At 42.2% G+C, this 19070-nt stretch overlaps 1 protein-coding gene across 2 annotated transcripts in view; it reads right to left on the reverse strand.

Moving 5' to 3' along the window:
* Positions 1–19070, reverse strand: part of dnah9 (dynein, axonemal, heavy chain 9) — a 612810-nt gene that overhangs the window by 578607 nt on the left and 15133 nt on the right. For both annotated transcript variants that reach the window (XM_033984465.1, XM_033984463.1), the window contains exons 11-18: positions 18165–18233; positions 15314–15440; positions 14376–14522; positions 9174–9282; positions 5499–5740; positions 4353–4488; positions 2965–3158; positions 1639–1901 (exon numbers count right to left, since the gene is read on the reverse strand). In XM_033984465.1, the coding sequence (XP_033840356.1) occupies positions 1639–1901; positions 2965–3158; positions 4353–4488; positions 5499–5740; positions 9174–9282; positions 14376–14522; positions 15314–15440; positions 18165–18233 (1287 nt within the window). The remainder of the gene's footprint in view (positions 1–1638; positions 1902–2964; positions 3159–4352; positions 4489–5498; positions 5741–9173; positions 9283–14375; positions 14523–15313; positions 15441–18164; positions 18234–19070) is intronic.

A 19070-nucleotide genomic window follows, 5' to 3' on the forward strand; every position in this document is an offset into this window, starting at 1 on the left:
CTGATACTGTTTTACTCTCCATCGTCATCTTCCTCGACACCATCTCCCACAGCCTTCTCCTCCATAGACTATCCTCCATCGGTATCACTGACATCTCAGTCACTTGGTTCACCTCATACCTCACCAACCGCACACAGTACATTCATTTAAAATCACACACATCCAACACCTTCCCTCTATCCACTGGGGTCTGCCAGGGCTCTGTCCTGGGGGACCCCAGCTGGAGCCCCTTTATCATCTATATCCTCCCTCTTGGTTTCATCTTCCGTAAGCACAACATTCACTTTCACTGTTATGCGGATGACAACCAGCTCTACCTTTCCTCCAGGCCCTCGTCATCACTCCCACCATCCTCCCTTATCCACTGCCTACAGGATATCAGCACATGGTTCTCCACCAGCTTTCTCATGGTAAACAGTTCCAAAACAGAAGTCCTCCTAGTAGGCACCTCATCCACACTCTCCAAATCTAACAGCTTCTCAAATCAACATCAACAACTCAACTGTCCATCCTTCCCTCAGGTCAAGAGTCTGGGTGTCATCCTCGACAGTACACTTTCCTTTCACTCATACATCAATAATGTCACCCGGTCTGCATATTTTCTTACTTATGCATACTAAAATATATAAATATATAATTAAAATACATATATAAAACATATATAAAATTAAATTTCAGATGCACCTTATTAGTGAGTTGTGCTATTTTTAGAACGGGACTGTGGGCGACTCATGTGGGGCTTGGGGGCGACATGGTGCCCGCGGGCACAGGGTTGGTGACCCCCCCCACACACACACACACACACCCACCCCCACCCACACACAAACACACACACACACTGTATTTTTAAACTCCATTCACCTTCACTAGAATCATTTGGATAATTTCCGCCCTGGAATTGTCCATCTCTACTCTGTTGGAAACTACCACTACATAATATCACACGGGGCAACAAAAAAATTCACAACCAGACAGAAATTAAGCTGTTTCAGAACAGCTTTAGAATGATGAGTTTGAAATTTTAGCATCGTGACAATACTACCATGTGTGCTGCACATATGCCCTTACCCAGGGGTGGGCAAACTTTTCGACACACGGGCCACAATGGGTTCTAAAATTTGAGAGAGGGCCAGGATATATATATGTATATATTACATTAGAGATTGGGCCTGTAACATGTAGCAAAGCATGAATATACAGGACTTATTATACAAATTGTTTTCTAAATGCATGATAATATTTTGATTTATTTTTTCCTAGAAGGAGGGTCTCAGGACAAAGGATGTTCTGGGACAGTTCTCCATTTGATTGCATTCTGTTGATTAATTTGCTTGTCTGTTTCTCTTTCAATGTCAATTTTTTTAACTTTCTTTTGGTTAAATTAATTCTCATGTTCACCCCTAAGAGACAACTGCTGTTGTGACTTTGGTCTTTATAAATTGAAATAAAAAATTTAATTGAAATTAATAATTAATGTATTAAATTTCAGTTAAATAAACACAGCAGAAAAAAAACACTTTTAACAAGGTTTACACTTACTTATTTTAATATAATTTGGTCACATTTGTGGGCTGGATTAATACGCCCAAAGGGCCGTGTGTGGCCCCTGGGCCGTAGTTTGCCCATGTTTGCCCTTACCTGTCCACCTGCTCCCTGAAGTTGTCCAGATTGGGCGGGCTCTCTGGGACAGTGGAGTCTGCATACATCTCCATCTCGTGGCTGGTCAGCACATGTCCATAAAGTAGGAACTGCCTCATGAACTCCCTGCGGTCCTCCGTGTACAGGTAGCTGAAGGGCTCCAAAGAGCTCCTGTAGTCACAGCATGCTGCTGCCGCACTCTGCACGTGGCCCATCAGCTGTGTATGCATGTCCAGCAGGTCAGCCATGTCCTCCATATCAGCCTGGAAAGAGACAAATTCTAGTAAAATAAAGTAAACTAAACTCATTGTGAACCTTCCCTTTAAAGTATAAATTACCTATATCTATCTCTCTATCCATAGCAAAAGATAAAGTTTAAATCTGTCAACTGGACAAGTGGTTGTAAGAGTGAAGACGTTTCGCTGCTCATCCAAGCTGCTTCTTCAGTCCTGGTCAGATTGCTGGTGGTCACTGCCTTATAACTATCTGAAGGGAGGGGCTAATCTCTCCCCCATCTATAGCTCCATTCTCATGCCCAGAACAATGAGAACAATAACAGGGTCGTTAAGGACTGAACAGGGTAGTTTCAGATGAAACTGGAGACAATATATGTTTACAGTTTCTGTGTCATTAGACCCTCCCTTCATACATATATATCGCAGTGCCCACCTTCAATCTGACCAGAACTGAAGAACTTGGATGAGCAACGAAACGTCTTCACTCTTACAACCATTTGTCCAGTTGACAGATTTAAACTTTGTCTTGCTATGTATCAGACCTGGACGACTGAGGGTTCACACAGATATCTCTCTATCCCTCAACCCCTCTCATACACACACACACACACATATATATATATATATATATATATATATATATATATACACACACACACACACACACACACACACACACACACACATACATATAGTTATGTAGGATATGAATGAAAAGAATAATCAGGGGCACTCCCAGTGGTCACACCATATCTGATAAGCTGGTGGCTGAAAATGAATTGTCTGGATTTAGAGGAGTCTGCTGTAATAAGGGTCTGCTTTGCTCACATTGAAGAAATTGGTACTTTGTCCACTAGGGGTGTTCTACATGTTCTACATCTCTATAATGGAATGTTTAGCAGTTACTGTGGAGACAGAATGCACACATAAACACTGCTAAAAAGGTTTCAAGATAGTCTTACAATTCAAGAAAAAAAATCAAAAAACTTTGAGAGGGTAAATGACAAGGGTAAACAACTATAACATGGTTAAAAGGACTGAAAAGTTGTTTTGCATAAAATGTCTGCTTTAAGAATGGACATGGTTGTACCTGGTAATGAGGGACCGAGCAGTGCTGGGCTACACGGGGGACCAAAGAGGACATTCTGAATATGTCAGTGATGAGACCCTCCACCCTCTCTAGAAGGCCATCTGCTGCCCCATAGTCCATAGATGGACTGAAGACCAGGTCAGGAACTTTCAGATTCAGGTGGACCTCCAACAGAGGGGCCGCAGCGTTCTTGTCTAGACAAACATGAAGACCAAGACCAGTGCCATGAAGACAATGATTGTTGACATTATGTGTGTGTGTGTGTGTGTGTGTGTGTGGGGGGGGGGGGGGGGGGGGGGGGGGTATATATACTTTGTGAGTGTAACAAATATAACACAAATTAATAATCAAAAAAATCCAAGATCATTCTCTATGTGGGCACAGATTGTCATCAGCCTAGGTCTTTTTTTACATCAACAGCTCCATAACCAATCCTCTGTTAGTAAAAGCATGTGGTCTAGATCAGAGGAGGAATATATTTAATTTTGTTATATGTCCATGAATAAAAGTCTGCCATGTTTATATTCAGGAAATAACTATTGAAAGCTATTTCAATTTGTAAGCTATTTATTTAACTAATTAATTATTGAATCAATATTTTTTTCAATTTTTTTTTTTTTTTTTTTGCCATATCACCAAGCCTAATTTAAAAAGCATAGTTTTAGTCCTGTGATACGAATATGAATGACCATAGCTGCCTCACATAGCACTCTGCTTCCCATTCCTCAGTCTTTGGTGAGTAAGGAGAGGTTTGGCAGGGGTTCACTACAACTTGAACCACTTCCCAGTCCTAAACTGGCTGACCAATCTCATGCCAGCAAGCAAGTCTACAACCATTTGGCTGTGAAGACTGGGTCTGGTCAGAACACTTCAATATTTTCATCAAAGAGTCTCCAGCTCTACCTCTCTTACACAGTGCCAGCACTATTTTTTTTGGCACCCTAGGCAAGCTTTCTAATGGCCATCCCCTTGATTCCACTCGTAGTAGTAAATAGTCAGAAAACTTGATACTTTTGCCAAGACCTTTGTAGGCATTAGTCCATTAATTGGGGACGTGGATACAATTCTTAATAGATTTTGCAGCAGGCAAATTTAAAGGGTCTGGAGTCCCCTCAGGAAAATTTTGAACAAAAGAGAAGTCATTTTCTGTAATATGGGGTAAATTAGATTAGATACCTGCAGGAAATGTTGGCCCCGTTTCCCCGTTTTGCATACAAACATACTGTAACTGCACTGCATCTTCTTAAGCATCTTGTATCGGGTTTTTGTTCCACTTTAGCGGTGTTTATCAAGCATTTGCTCATGTGCTAAACTGATAAATGAGGCCCATAATCTTCTAAATCAGTGCAGGCTAGGTTTGCGGATTTGTGTGTTCTGTGTTGAAACACCTGTGTTGTCCAGGAGGTACTGAAGTGAAGCCTGGATACTGTTAAAGAACCCGTCGATTATCATGTTGTCAATGTACTCCACATAGTCTTTCCACTCCTCAGAAGACTCGTCTGCTCCCAGGAGTTGCAAGTTGCTCTGAAACCGGGTATACTTATGTTGTAAAGCTTGCTTTTTTGAGAGGCATGTGTATGTTTGTATTCAAAATACTGACTTTACCATTATTTTACAGCACAGTCAATTCAATACAATTCAATTAATTTTTGTGAAGCCTAAAATCACTACAGCAGTTGCCTCTTAGGGCTGAACATTTTGATTTAACAAACAGAAAGTTAGAAAATCAACAATGAAAGAGAAATAGAAAAGCAAGTTGGAGGATAGAGGATAGATGGCATGGTAACTAAAAGTAAAATTTTGTAATTACAAGGACACACTTGTTCTACTAATCCTAACTTTAACCTAGTATAATGACTAGTAATGATCAGGAACCATGGTTAATAATTTTATGGTACCAATATGGAAACAGAGCTGAAACGCATTCGTCCCTTGCAGTTTCAGTTACCTTGCTATTTCAATCTATTACCATACTACTATAATGCTATAACATAACCCGCAGCTGGTTACCGTTGACCAATTATGTTATTAATATAAATATATAATGTATTTGTCAGATTATTCAGATACTCAATTAGCATGGTTGATAACAAAATAGGCAAATATAAAGTATTATAATATGAGCAGTATAAGTCGCAATATTCATCTAAAATGACTTTAAAGAAACAAGTCCACTGATGTTGCTGTAAACATCATCACAATTAAGAGTTGGCACGTTCTATGAATAGCTACACATCACGCTAGTGAGCAATTTTTTTTTAATTTATACCCAAACAACTATGCTGACGAATCTTATGCATATCACAGGTTAAGAGAATAAAGCTGGAGAACAAAGTACTGAGCAGTCTTGAAAATAAGCGGTTAAAGATTGCTCAAATGTGTATGAATCACTCGAAATACAACTTTCAGAAGGTAAATGGAAAGGGGAAACAACTATAACTTGGTTAAATGTTCTGAAAATTCGATTTTGCGTAATAGGTATACTTTAAAGGTTCAAAAATACAATCTAGTATGGCAACAATGAAATGTTGAACCTTGAGGAGGAAGTGTATTTTGACTCCAGAGGAGCAGACGATGTCGTAGAAGCGTTCCATCCTCTCCGCCTGCTCTTCCAGCCCCAGCAGGGTGTCTCTCCTCCCATCTCTGCGCTCAAACACTGGGGTGGCCCACACACGGGTAATACGTTGTATCTCCTCTATGTTTTCTTTGCTCCTCTGCAGCCGGGACTCCAGGTCACAGACACCGTCTCGAACAGCTTGGATATATGGCCAGACATCTACAACCACACTGCAGTTGAATGTGCACGACCAATCAAAAGTTTGGACGTACTCTCTCATTTAATGTTTACCACTTTTTATATTTTATGTAAATATGGAAGACATCAAACATACTATGTATGATACTTGGAATTTTGTAGCAAAGAGTTAAATAACTTAACTAAATATGTTTTATATTTTATATTTAAATCCTCTCCTGAAGTCTCCTGAAATGTTTTTTACTTCACAATGTGGGTAAAGAAATGTCAAAAGTGAAAAGCAATGACAAAAAAGCTGGCTATTCAAAAAAAAAAAAAAAAAAAAAAATCTAAACTCTAAAACAAGTTTTTTTTTTTTTTGGCATTATTGTTTTTCGATGTCTTCAGTGAGAACCTACAATTTAAACAATCATGGAAATTAAGAAGAAATGCAAAAGTAACTTAGTTTAAAGTTAAACAAGAAGAAAAGTAGTAGAAGCAGAGCCGGCCCAGCCTATAAGTGGACTAAGCAGCTGCTTCGGGCCCTGAGGCCACCAGAGGGCCCCAAACAGCCCATCTATATTGAAAATAATGACTGGAAAGTCTAAATAGTCTAAATATCCTTTTAAAAGGATTAGATGTGTTTTATTTCCAGTAACTAGATATGTGCTGGCCAGTTACGTCACCCGGATTGGCGTTACCGGGGCCCCAGCTTGGAGCCAGGCCTGGCTTAGGCTTGCTCATTGCCCCACAGCTCAGACTCCGAGTGCTGGAGTTCACCCTGGTGAACAAGAGGGTCGCGTCCCTACAGGCCAAACAGCAGTGCAGAGTACCCGGCCTTCTTAGAGTCCCTGGGAGGGGTACTAGACAGTGCAACAACTGGGGTCTCCAGTATTCTCCTGGAGGACTTCAATGCCCATGTGGGTAATGACAGTGACACATGCAGGGGCGTGATTGGGAAGAATGGCCTCCCTGATCTGAACCCAAGCGGTGTTTTGTTATTGGACTTCTGTGCTAGTCACAGTTTGTCCATAACGAACACCATGTTCGAGCAAAAGGGTGTCCATCAGTGCACGTGGCACCATGACATCCTAGGTCGGAGGTCGATGATTTGACTTTGTTGACATGTCATCTGATCTCCGACCGCATATTGTGAGGGTCTGCTAAGAACATCTGGCAGAGCCCTCTGTCAAAGGGGTCTTCAACTCACAGCTCCAGGAGAGCTTCTCTCTGATCCCTGAGGAGGCTGGGGACATGGACTCCGAGTGGGCAATGTTCACCACCTCTATTGTCAATGCGGCTGCTCATAGTTGTGGTCGTAAGGTCTGCGGTGCTTGTCACGGCAGCAACCCCCGAAGCCGGTGGTGGACACCGGAAGTAAGGGATGCTGTCAGGCTGAAGGAGTCCTATCGAGCCTTGTTGTCTCGTGGGACTCCTGAGGCAGCTGACAAGTACCGACAGGCCAAGCGTGCCGCAGCTCATGTGGTCGCAGAGCCAAAAACGGCCTCAAAGATTCTGGCAAATCGTTTGATGCCTCAGGAGGGGGAAGCATTGCTGGGGATGTTGTCAGGCAGTGGAAGGAATACTTGGAGGATCTCCTCAAAACAGTTAATCAGATATGATTAACTGTTAATAATCAGATATTTATGATATAATAAGATATTTAACTAGTCTTAAAACTTTTAAGACTAGACTTAAAACATTTACAATATTGTTCTAAATCCTTATAAATGAAGGGGAAATAAAAAGGGGGAAAAACAAATACAAAGTGTATAAAAGAATACAAAGATGGCGGTGGCAGGTATGACAGGAGTTGTTGTGTTGCTCCTTGTCTATGTTTTACCTCTGAACACTTTAAAATGCAGCCTAAACGACATCAGTCTCCTATTACCACACTGCAACAACTACAATGGAGCTAAAAATAACGAATCGTGTTACAAACAAGCTCCAATCATCATCAACACTGTCAAATATTTTGGATTTGGAAGACACACTGCAGGTGCTACTTTAGTTTTTTCCATCTCTTTTACTGCTCCACCAAAAGCAGTAAAAGCAGCACCAGAGCATTGAAAATACAGCAAAGCCACCGTCTGCCTACTTTTATTGGGAGACATCCATCTCCACCCGGAGCCTCCTAAAAGATTGACTGAATCTGAGCCCGCAATCATCACCACCAGGGCGGCCAAAAACACCCTTCCTGTCCACTACCATGCCAGTGCAGACTATGAACCTGTGTGACTCTTTTCTTTTTCTTGTATAAAGTCATAGAGTTTAAAGGCAAACCAAATACTAATGAAATGCATGTAAACATCTGACTCTCATTATTCTGGCATTTAGCAAATAGAAATAATTTAAGTAATCCTAAAACAGGAAATGTTTAGTCTGATTTCATGCTAGACAGTGAGGGGGGAAAAAAAGCATATGTGCCTTTTTATATAGTGTATTATGTAACTTCATATCTGTGTCCTTAGATCAGGGGTGCTCAGACTTTTTCAGTATGTGAGCTACTTTTAAAATGATCATGTCTGAAAGATCTACCACCTAATACAAAAATGTTAAACATATATTTATTTGTAAATGTATTATGAATTTTTACATGTACAGTGCATTTTGATGTACCTTGCACAACGTCATGAGATAATACTGCATAACACAATTGAACTTCTTGCATTTTTTCACACAACTACTTCTATTTTACACATCCATCCGTATTTTTTCTTTTACACATCGAATAAATGACTGGGAAAATCCCCGCAGCATCCGCGCTCTCATTCGTCACCTTCGAGGGACAACAGAGGCACATTACCGTAATGACGGTAAAATATTTAGATAGCTCCATGTCTCCGCTTTGAGACGCCATTTGAGTTTACATGAGAGCACGACTTACGCTGCTGGAAAGTCCGCAACCGTGCTCTATCGGCGATGATAGGATCCGACGCTATAGGGTTAAGATAACTCGCGCTTGCAGCGCCCATGATGTGACCTAGAGTGAGGTATAATCTGACTGGTATATCTGTCCTGTATATTATTCATGTGACTGGATGGATGACGTGACGCGATCTACCCAAAATGCCTTCGCGATCGACTGGTAGATCGCAATCGACTGGTAGATCGCGATCGACGTAATGAACACCCCTGCCTTAGATAGATGACACCCATCTGATTAGATGACGCTGCTGTTGCTGCTTTTATTTTTTCCAATGGAAGGTCCGCTGCATGCTTTTTTTAAAACAGAAAAATGATTTGGCTGTGGATGTTCCACAGTATAGAACTGAAATTGTCTAACGTGGATTTATTCAATTACAAGTGTATGCATCCTACAGAAATAAACATGTTTAATTTCATATTGTGTAACAATAATTGAAGTGTAACAACTCCATGGAGGCAACCAGAAAAGTTTTAAATGAAATATATTTGAAATGAACTATGTTCATTTCACCCTGTATGAGGTCATTGTGTTTTATGTGTTTTAGACCTTCAGAGTTCCAGTGCAGGCTCTCCTCGGCCTTGCTGAGCTCAAAGTCCAGGGCTTGGAGCTGGGCTTGGATCAGGGGCAGCTCCACGTCCAGCACTGAGCACAATACCTGTATAAGCACATTAACACATGTCATGTCACTACTACCACTGCTATATTCCTGTGCCCTGTCCTTGGCAATGGTCTCCAGGTGTTCCATTGTCATGCCCCAGGCCTGTGTGTCCCCATTATGACCATCCTCTTCTTTCTTACATTCTTTCTAAAATGTGTTTGCTCTGGAAGCTAGACAGGTGTTTTTTCTTCTTCTTTTGTCATCTTCCAGGAAAAGGGATGGTCAAGGAAACAAAAGAGATCGACGGATTGGAATTGCATGAATTCTTGCCTCTGATTGGTCAGAGTCATCTTCAGTCATCATCAGAGTCAACTTATTTGGGAAATTTGGGTGCACTCACATTAGGCATTTTTCACCGTGTCATGCTCAATCACAATTGTACAGGGTTCTATGGCCCATGTTGACACCTGCATTACTAAACCAAGCCCTGGCATGGTGAATATCATAATGCGGCATGGTTTGTTTATATGTGGCACAGCAGTGCTATCGCTTTAGCAGAGAAAATGAGACCAGTGGCATGAAATTTCTCTAAATAGTGAGCATGTATGTGTCCTACTGTAATGCATGCTCCTCTGTGAGCTTATAGATTAAACAACAGTGTGGAGGACAAAGAACAGGAGACGAGGCTTCAAAATGTCAGTCTCTGCCCACAGTCCTTGAAGATAAATGCAGATTTGCCGTGAGTTTTGGAGCAGAGTTAATTTGCATTTTTCTCTTATCCTCTATCCTCTTCATGCACAAGAAAGGGCTTGGAAACATAAATCATGCACGTAGATGTGCAACCATGCTTTGGCCCACCTCTTCTAACCAGGCTGAAACATGCTGTGCTTTGGCAGTTTGTTTGCACTCACACTGGACAAATGTACCATGCTTTAGGGGCTTGGACATGGTTTGATTGGACTAGTGTGAGCACACACTGACCTGGAGTGGGTTATAAGTTCAGGGCATATTATAGAGATCTACCCTTAAAGAAAGGGATACAGCTTCGTAGTACCGCTAAACCAGGGAAAACATTCTGTGGTTGCCATGGCCGTGGTTGCCCGCTCTTGTGGCTTGAGTTAATATGATTAACTGAGATTCAGGATCAGGACTGCACTTCAACGCCCTGCTCCTCTCCAGTGAACCACAGCTCACCTCAACCACACCTCTGATTACACAGAAGCCCTATTTATACGAGTCTCTCTCAACCCCTCCTTCCCACCCCATGTCTCTTGTTCATCTATCAGACCTCCCTCCCACTCCATGTCTCTTGTTCATCTATCAGCCCGAAGACCTTACCATCTACAGAGAAGTGAGGGTTAACTGTCCCCATCCTGAGTCTCTACCCAGCCTCCACATCTATTCTTATCATCAGTAAATATCTTTATCACGTACCATTGTTGTGGCAAGGTCCTTGCGAGTGAATGAGCTGTTTTTAAACTTTCAAGATTTTTATCTTACATTTTTAACTCCTCTCCCTGAACACTAACGCGGTCAAGGGGTTTGAGCACGCGAATGATCCTGGGAGCTATGTTGTCGGGGGCTTCATGCCCCTGGTAGGGTCAACCATGGCAAACAGGTCCAGGGGGAGAGCAGTTCCAAAGCCTTCTATGATGAGTAAACGACCAAGGCCAGTTATGTCACCCAGACAGGCATTATCATGGCCCCACCTTGGAGCCAGGCCTTGGGTGGCTGCCCAGGGTTGTTCTTCTTGGGGACTTCAATGCCCATGTAGGTAATGACAGTGACACTGTCATTCAGGGGTGTGATCGGAAAGAACAGCCTCCCTGATTTGAACCCAAGTAGTGTTCTGTTATTGGACTTCTGTGCTAGCCACAGTTTGTCCATAACGAACACCATGTTCAAGCACAAGGGTGTTCATCAGTGCACGTGGCACCAGGACACCCTAGGTTGGAGGTCGATGATCGACTTTGTTGTTGTCACTCGGGTGAAGAGAGGGGCAGAGCTGTCAACAAATCAGCACCTGGTGGTGAGTTGGATCCGCTGGTGGAGGAGGAAGCTGGACAGACCTGGCAGGCCCAAGCATATTGTGAGCATCTGCTGGGAACATCAGGCAGAGCCCTCCGTCAAGGGGGTCTTCAACTGACTGGGGACATGGATTCCGAGTGGACCATGTTCTCCGCCTCTATTGCCGGTGCAGCCGCTTGTAGCTGTGGTCATAAAGTCTGTGGTGCTTGGCGTGGAGGCAACCTCCGAACCTGGTGGTGGACCCTGGAAGTAAGGGATGCCGTCAGGCTGAAGAAGGAGTCCTATCGAGTCTTGTTGGCTTGTGGGACTGAGGCAGCTGAGGAGTACCGGTGGGCCAAGCATGCCGCAGCTCGTGCTGTCATGGTGGAAAAAACTCGGGGTTGGGAGGAGTTTGGGGAGGCCAAGGAGGAGGACTATTGGACGGCCTCAAAGAAATTCTGGCAAACCATCCGAGGCCTCAGGAGGGGGAAGCAGTGCTTCACCAACACTGTTTACAGTGTGGGCGGCGAGCTGCTGACCTCGACTGGGGATGTTGTCAGATGGTGGAAGAATCTCCTCAATCCCACCGTCATATCTTCCGAGGAGGAAGCAGAGACTGGGTACCCAGAGGAGGACTCGTCCATCACCCTGGCTGAAGTCACCAAGGTGGTTGGCAAGCTCCTCAGTGGCAATGCCCCGGGGGTGGACGAGATCCATCCCGAGTACCTTAAATCTCTGGATGTTGTGAGGCTGTCTTGGCTGACACATCTCTGCAACATTGCATGTTGGTCGGGGACGGTACCTCTGGACTGGCAGACTGGGTTGGTAGTCCCTCTGTATAAGAAGGGGGACAGGAGGGTGTGTTCCAATTACAGGGGAATCACACTCCTCAGCCTTTCTGGTAAGGTCTATTCCAGGCTACTGGAGAGGAGAATCCGTCCGATAGTCGAACCTCAAATTCAGGAGGAGCAGTGCAGTTTTCGTCCCCGTCGCAGAACACTGGACTGGCTCTACACTCTCCATTGGGTGCTCGAGGGCTCATGGGAGTTTGCCAAATCAGTCTACATGTGCTTTGTGGATCTGGAGAAGGCATTCAACCGTGTCCCTCGTGGTGTCCTTTGGGGGGTGCTCCAGGAGTATAGTGTCTGGGAGGTTCCTGTATGACCAGAGCAGGAGCTGTGTTCTCATTGCTGGCAGTAAATCAGACCTTTTCCCAGTGCAGGTTGGACTCCGCCAGGGCTTCTCTTTGTCACTGGTTGTGTTCATTGTATTTATGGATAGAATTTCCTGCAGCAGGCACTGGAGCGGTTTGCAGCCGACTGTGAAGCAGCAGTGATGAGAATCAGCTCCTCCAAATCCGAGGCCATGTTTCTCAACTGGAAGTAGCTTGCCCTCTTCGGGTGGGAAGTGGAGGAGTTCAAGTATCTTGGAGTCTTGTTCACAAGTGAGGGACGGTTGGAGCGTGAGATTGACAGGTGGATTGGTGCAGCATCCACAGTGATGCGGTCGCTGTATCGGACCGTTGTGGTGAAGAAGGAGCTGAGTCAAAACGCGAAGCTCTCTATTTACCGGTCAGTCTACGTTCCTACCCTCACCTATGGTCTTGAGCTCTGGGTAATGACCGAAAGGACAAAATCGCGGATACAAGCGGTCGAAATGGGCTTCCTTCTTGGCTGGATGCTCCCTTTGAGATAGGGTGAGGAGCTCAGTCACACGGGAGGAGCTTGGAGTCGAGCCACTGCTCCTACACGTTGCGAGGAGCCAGCTGAGGTGGCTTGGGCATCTGCTCAGGATGCCTCCTGGACACCTGCCTAGGGAGGTGTTCCAGGCATGTCCCACCAGGAGGGGGCCCCGGGGAAGACCCAGTACACGCTGGAGGGACTATGTCTCTCAGCTGGCCTGGGAACACCTTGGGATCCCATTGGATGACCTGGAGGATGTGTCTTAGACTACTGCCCACACGATCCGACTCCAGATAAATGGAAGAAAATGGATGGATGGATTTTTAACTTATCATTTTAGGATTGTGACCAACTAAGAAGTGCATCATGCACAATTTAAAGGATGGAAGATGGAAGGGAAGAGCCAACTACACTGAAACTGGAAACAGCTGCTGTTTACAGTTTGTGTATGTGGGCTAGGTCTATTGAGTTACAATAAGTGTGCTGTGAATATGCTAATTATGACTCAGGCACAGTGCACAGCTAGTGTAGCTCAATAGACCTTGCCTACATACAGGAACTGTAAACAGCTGTTTCCAGTTTCAGTGTAGTTAGCTCCTCCCTTCAGATAGATATAAGGCAGTGTCTACCAGTAGTCTGACCAGAACCTTTTTGTCCAGTTTATAGATTTAACTTTTGGCTTTTACTATCTGGAGGGATGTATTTTAAGCAGAACTTTGAGGAATAGCCTCAGCCTGCAGTACTGTCACAGTACAGATGCAAATTTGCTTTTTTCTTGAAGAAAAGCAATATAATCATATAAAAAACATAATGTGGCTTAAAAAAACAAACCAAAACAAAAAACAGGATTTCCCAGGAGAACTCTCTTCAGGTCATGTAGGCCATATTTCACTGCTGGTTGTGGAGGTGGAGACGACAAACTCTTCAAACACCCAAGAAATATGCATGTACCCATCACAGGAACTTAAAAGGACATTTAGTAAGGTAAAAATGTTACTTAGTTTTGTTTTAAGGGCAATGCTGTTTACACATAGTTCATGTAACATATCATCCATTTTTATTTTAAATAAGCACCTCTACAACACTATTATTATTATTATTTTTATTTTATTTTTTTATGAAAGCCTAGCCTAGCCTTTAGGGGTATGACTGTCATTCATACATTGGCGTAATTCATTAGGTAATAAAATATAAAGGTGATGTGAAAATTTGTGTATGTTGCTTCTAATTCACTCTTGTAGTGCATCTATCTGAACCTTTCATATTTTTCTTTATGATTAAACTAACTAAAAAAATGAAATAACAAAAACAAGAAAAACCAATGACACTTTAATCCTGAATTACCACATTTCGGACAGCCTTCATTTCTTTAATTATTACTGCTAATTTACTTGTTAACTCTTTCTCTCTTTCAATTTTGGCAAGTAAGCAAGAGCAAGTTGTGATGTCCAGGGGCAGTACCTTGTTGTAGTGGTCGGTGGTAACCTCTAGGTTGGACAGATACTTCCACAGCTGCCCCCTGCTGGAGTGGAGGTGTAAAGCAGCCTCAGGGATGACCTCGGTCTGCTCACACTCTAAGTACTTCACCTCACGCAGGACAGAGACCAGCTAGGGCAAAAAAAAGAAAAAAGAAAAAAAGGGGAAGTCAAAAAATAAATACATTTTAAAAAGACAATCAAACTGAAGTGAAAGAACATCTAGTGACTATGGAAAACCCCTGTTAAAGAAGACATATTGTGGGTTTGCCAGCTATATAGTTATAATCAATGACAAGTACTCTGTCATTACTATTGTCAGGATTCCAAAAACAATTTTGATACAAAGAAAATGCCGGATACTTGATTCCCATTTCAGTACCACAATAAAAAGAATTTTCAACACAAAACTTGTGGTACTGTAGTTACTTTAAAATGGACATGTGGTCATCACACTGGGGAAGAAGGCAGTTATCATGCACACATTAGTAAATATAACCAACAAAAAATACAAAATGTATTTAAACACATTTTTAGGAGCCTGTGATCAATTGATTGATTTTCAACAAAAAGGGCGAGAGCATCTAAATGAAAACTATTGGCTAATGCAAGCTAGCTTGTGACTGTAATGTTATTTGTGTTTAACAGCAAAAAATAAGCTCTCCTGTTTTAGTTCCACCTCAGTTCTTTATGGTCAATTTGTTTGTGCATGTTTTTTTTGTTTTTTTTTAATCTGATTAAAATCTAACACCCTCAAACAGAGCAGTGCCTCCAGTTAGCCCCAAGAAATTTTGATGACATCAGCTGCCAATAAATACATGTTGAGAGGAAAATGCAATTTATGCAGTTTTGTTCAAATTAGTATCTGGATTGCCATTCTTTTGGCAACCATACTGCAGTGTAGATGTGTAGAAATGTAAACACCTGTGGGTTGAAATTGACAGACAGAAGACAGCTGGAGGAGTCCCGTTGGAGGAGAGGCAAACTCAGGTTGTACTCCAAGCTCTCTGCCACAGTCTGTGCCCAGGAGTCATACAAGCTGCCTGCATACCTGCAACACATCACATCATCATGATTACAAAACTATTGAAAACTTTGGCTTACATCATACACTTTAACACAAATGACAAAACACTACAACTCCATAGTTCAAATGAATTTGATTCCTTCTATTTTACAAATTGTCACAATGAATTTGATTTACTTTATCCAGAACATTTAACTTGTTTCAAGTTATACAATAACTATTATTGTATAACTGTTGTATAGTTTATATACAATTATCCAGTTATACAATCATGTGCATGGCTGTATTCAGAATGAGTCATCACTATCAATGAACAGAGTTTAACAATGAAAGAAGTTTTCTTTGGTTACTATGCGCAACATACAAGACGTAACATTAATGATAGTAGCATGTCACTGAGTTCGTCACCCTTGTTTTGTCGGGCAGTCACCACGAGACTAGATGATTTCACGTCATTTCAGCCCCCACTACACCGTTCATCTTGGGCCATCCCTGGCTGGTAGCTCACAATCCTGTCATTGACTGATCTTGAGGAAAGGTGTCAGAGTGGAGTCCCTCTTGTCACGCCAAATGTTTGCAGTCTGCCCTGTCTCCCGCTGGGGGAGCTTGCGCCATCCCTAGTCTCCCTCCAGATGAACCAGATCTCTCCTGTGCCTGAAGAGTACCATGATCTCCGGGACATTTTCAGTAAGAGTCGGGCGCTTTCGCTTCCTCCCCATCGCCCCTTTGACTGCGCCATAGATCTCTTGCCCGGCGCCCCCTTGCCTTCCAGCTGTCTCTATAATCTCTCCAAACCAGAACAGGAGACTATGGAGCAATACATTCGGGACTTCCTAGCCGCTGGTATCATCCGTCCGTCCTCCTCCCCTGTGGGCGCCAGATTTTTCTTTGTCGCCAAGAACGCTACGACCATGCATCAATTATAGGGGTACCTCCAGTCTCTGGATGTTGTGGGGCTGTCTTGGCTGACATGTCTCTGCAACACTGCGTGGTGGTTGGGGACAGTACCTCTGGACTGGCAGACAGGGGTGGTGACAGGGTGTGTTCCAGTTACAGAGGAATCACACTCCTCAGCTTTCCTGGTAAGGTCTATTCCAGGGTATTGTAGAGGAGAATCCGACCGATAGTCGAACCTTGTTCTGGTTCTATACTCTCCATCGGGTGTCCTTTGAGGGTTGCTCCTGGAGTATGGGGTCCAGGGGCCTTTGCTAAGGGCTGTCCAGTCCCTGTATGACTAGAGCAGGAACTGTGTTCACATTGGTGGCAGTAAGTCAGACCTGTTCCCAGTGCACGTTGGACTCCACCAGGGCTGCCCTTTGTCAACGCCACAGTTTGTACATATTAAGGCATAGATGGAATGAATCAAAATCTAAATTTGCTTAATTTACAGTATAGGCTTTTTGCATTTCCATATATGTCAATGAATGAGTGTATGGAGGGCTAAAATGTACATAAATGCAAATAAGATTAAATGTATTAAAATATGGCAATTAGGAATGTGAGTCTAAATTAATGCATACATTCTTTCCTTGCATATATATATATATATATATATATATATATATATATATATATATATATATATATATATATATATATATATATATATATAATTAGGCATCGACATTTGTTTCTTCCCCTGAGATTGTTCTTTTGCAGGGTGGTTGTCTCGCAAATGTGCGTGTAAGTTCCTTGTGTGTGCCCTCGGAGTCATGTCTAGTTTTCGACAGGTTCTGCAGATTGGTGGTTCATCTTGTTGGTCTTGTTTTTCAAATTCATAATAATTCCACACATCAGACTTCACCTTCTTGAGTGGACAATATAAATGTGCGCCGTCATTGGGATCCAGATCCACTGCCTGCCCACTAGCCATGACGGTGACTGATGGTGATGAAGAACAATCCCCAATTCAGAATGGGCACAAAAGCTAACAAGTTTCATTTTTATGATAGAGTGACTCCTTGTGGTCAAACACAAGGGTTACATCTAAACATTGTATTGAAACTGGAAACATGAGGCAGTCTGGTGCTGTAAAGGTGATTATAATTGTGTGCAATGATCACGATTAATGATATTATTGTGTATCGTCCCATCCCTAGTTGGGAGGGTAAATGTTTAAGAGTCTGTGGGCTTCCGTTAATGTAGTAGCATATTGTCATTATTGACACTTAGGCCAACTACTGTAAAAGCTATTGAAAATACATATTCATAACTCACCATATTTTATCATAAACAGGCTAATAACGCTTCAGATGGTTAAAAAAAAAAAAAAAAAAAAAAAGGAGGGATATTGTCATTGTTGATAAGTGCTATGGATAAAAGCTGCTGGATATTGAAATAATAACATATAATAATATTAAATATGTTGTGTTAGCAATTAATACACCACAGAAGTAAAATACCCCTCTTTAACAAGATGACTGGAGTCAGATTATACAAAAAAGACTGCAGCGGTGCAGAGGAAATAGTGTGTATATTACTATCTTACAAACTTTACTATGGTAAAACAAGAATTGCATATGAAATTACTGTTTTGTTTATTTGAAAATCAAGATCTCGGAACAACTTGCATAGATTCTAAACAACAGCGTAAGGTTTAGAATTAATGCATGTGTATGTGTGCATGTGCACGCGTGCGTGCTTGTGTGTGTCATTTACTTCTGTGCTGAGGAATTTTAATGTTTGCATATTGTGTTGGGGTCTGCAGTGTGGAGTAATGGGGGTTTGGTGGGTTTGGTGGATACACACCTGTCCAACAGCTGCATCATGTCCTCATACTTCTGGATGACTCGGGTTCCTGCCACATTTTCCAGACACCTACACAAACAACACTTGAGAATGATCATTTTAAGCATTAAGCATGTGTACATAAGCAATCACAAAGAAATCCATTAGGGTTGCTATACTTTACACGAAAGGAAAAGTACAAAAGTTTGGATTGTGCTCGGTTATCTTAAAAGCTACTGTGTGCAACTTTATGGAAGTGATCCATGATCCATGGAAATGGAAACTTGAAACTACTTTCTACAAATACCAACTTTCTACATGGAAATTGTTATGTTTTATCCCATACTGTGGAAGATTATAGCCATACAAACAACATTTCAATGGAAAAAAGCAGGAGGAGGCCCTATACCAGCCCAAATAAGAGTCATAGTCGTAGATGACAAAAAAAACATTACTACATTAGGTCTACTTGTTTGATAGCTGCATGTGCATGCATCTGGGTAGTGCAGTGTAATAAGCTATGAGAAATTTGATCAGTTCTGATCAAGTTCAGTTTTTATTGTCATTTGTGAAAATAATTCACAAACTAGGAACTTGCTTGTGAATTTTGTATTTGGGTCTCAAGTGACCCAAGAGTCCCAAAATATTCAGCATTTTATCCAAGGAAAGGGCTTAGCATTCTCTCTCAGTCAAAGTACTCCAACTGCTGTGTGTTACACAGTGCAAATTTAATTGCAGCAAATATTAATGTTCAGTGACACGGACAGTATTTTTTGTGATCCATCGAATGCAATTAACTAGTAGCATTATTTCTGATTATTATTTTCATTTGTCTAAAAAATATACAGTTCCATTTTAGCAACCCTAACCAAAAACTCTAATTATTGTCATTGTTGTTGTAACTTTAGGTCCAAATTAAGCTTTGTG

The sequence above is a fragment of the Periophthalmus magnuspinnatus genome, chromosome 19, assembly GCF_009829125.3.
Source record: "Periophthalmus magnuspinnatus isolate fPerMag1 chromosome 19, fPerMag1.2.pri, whole genome shotgun sequence".
In the NCBI taxonomy this organism is placed as follows: domain Eukaryota; kingdom Metazoa; phylum Chordata; class Actinopteri; order Gobiiformes; family Gobiidae; genus Periophthalmus; species Periophthalmus magnuspinnatus.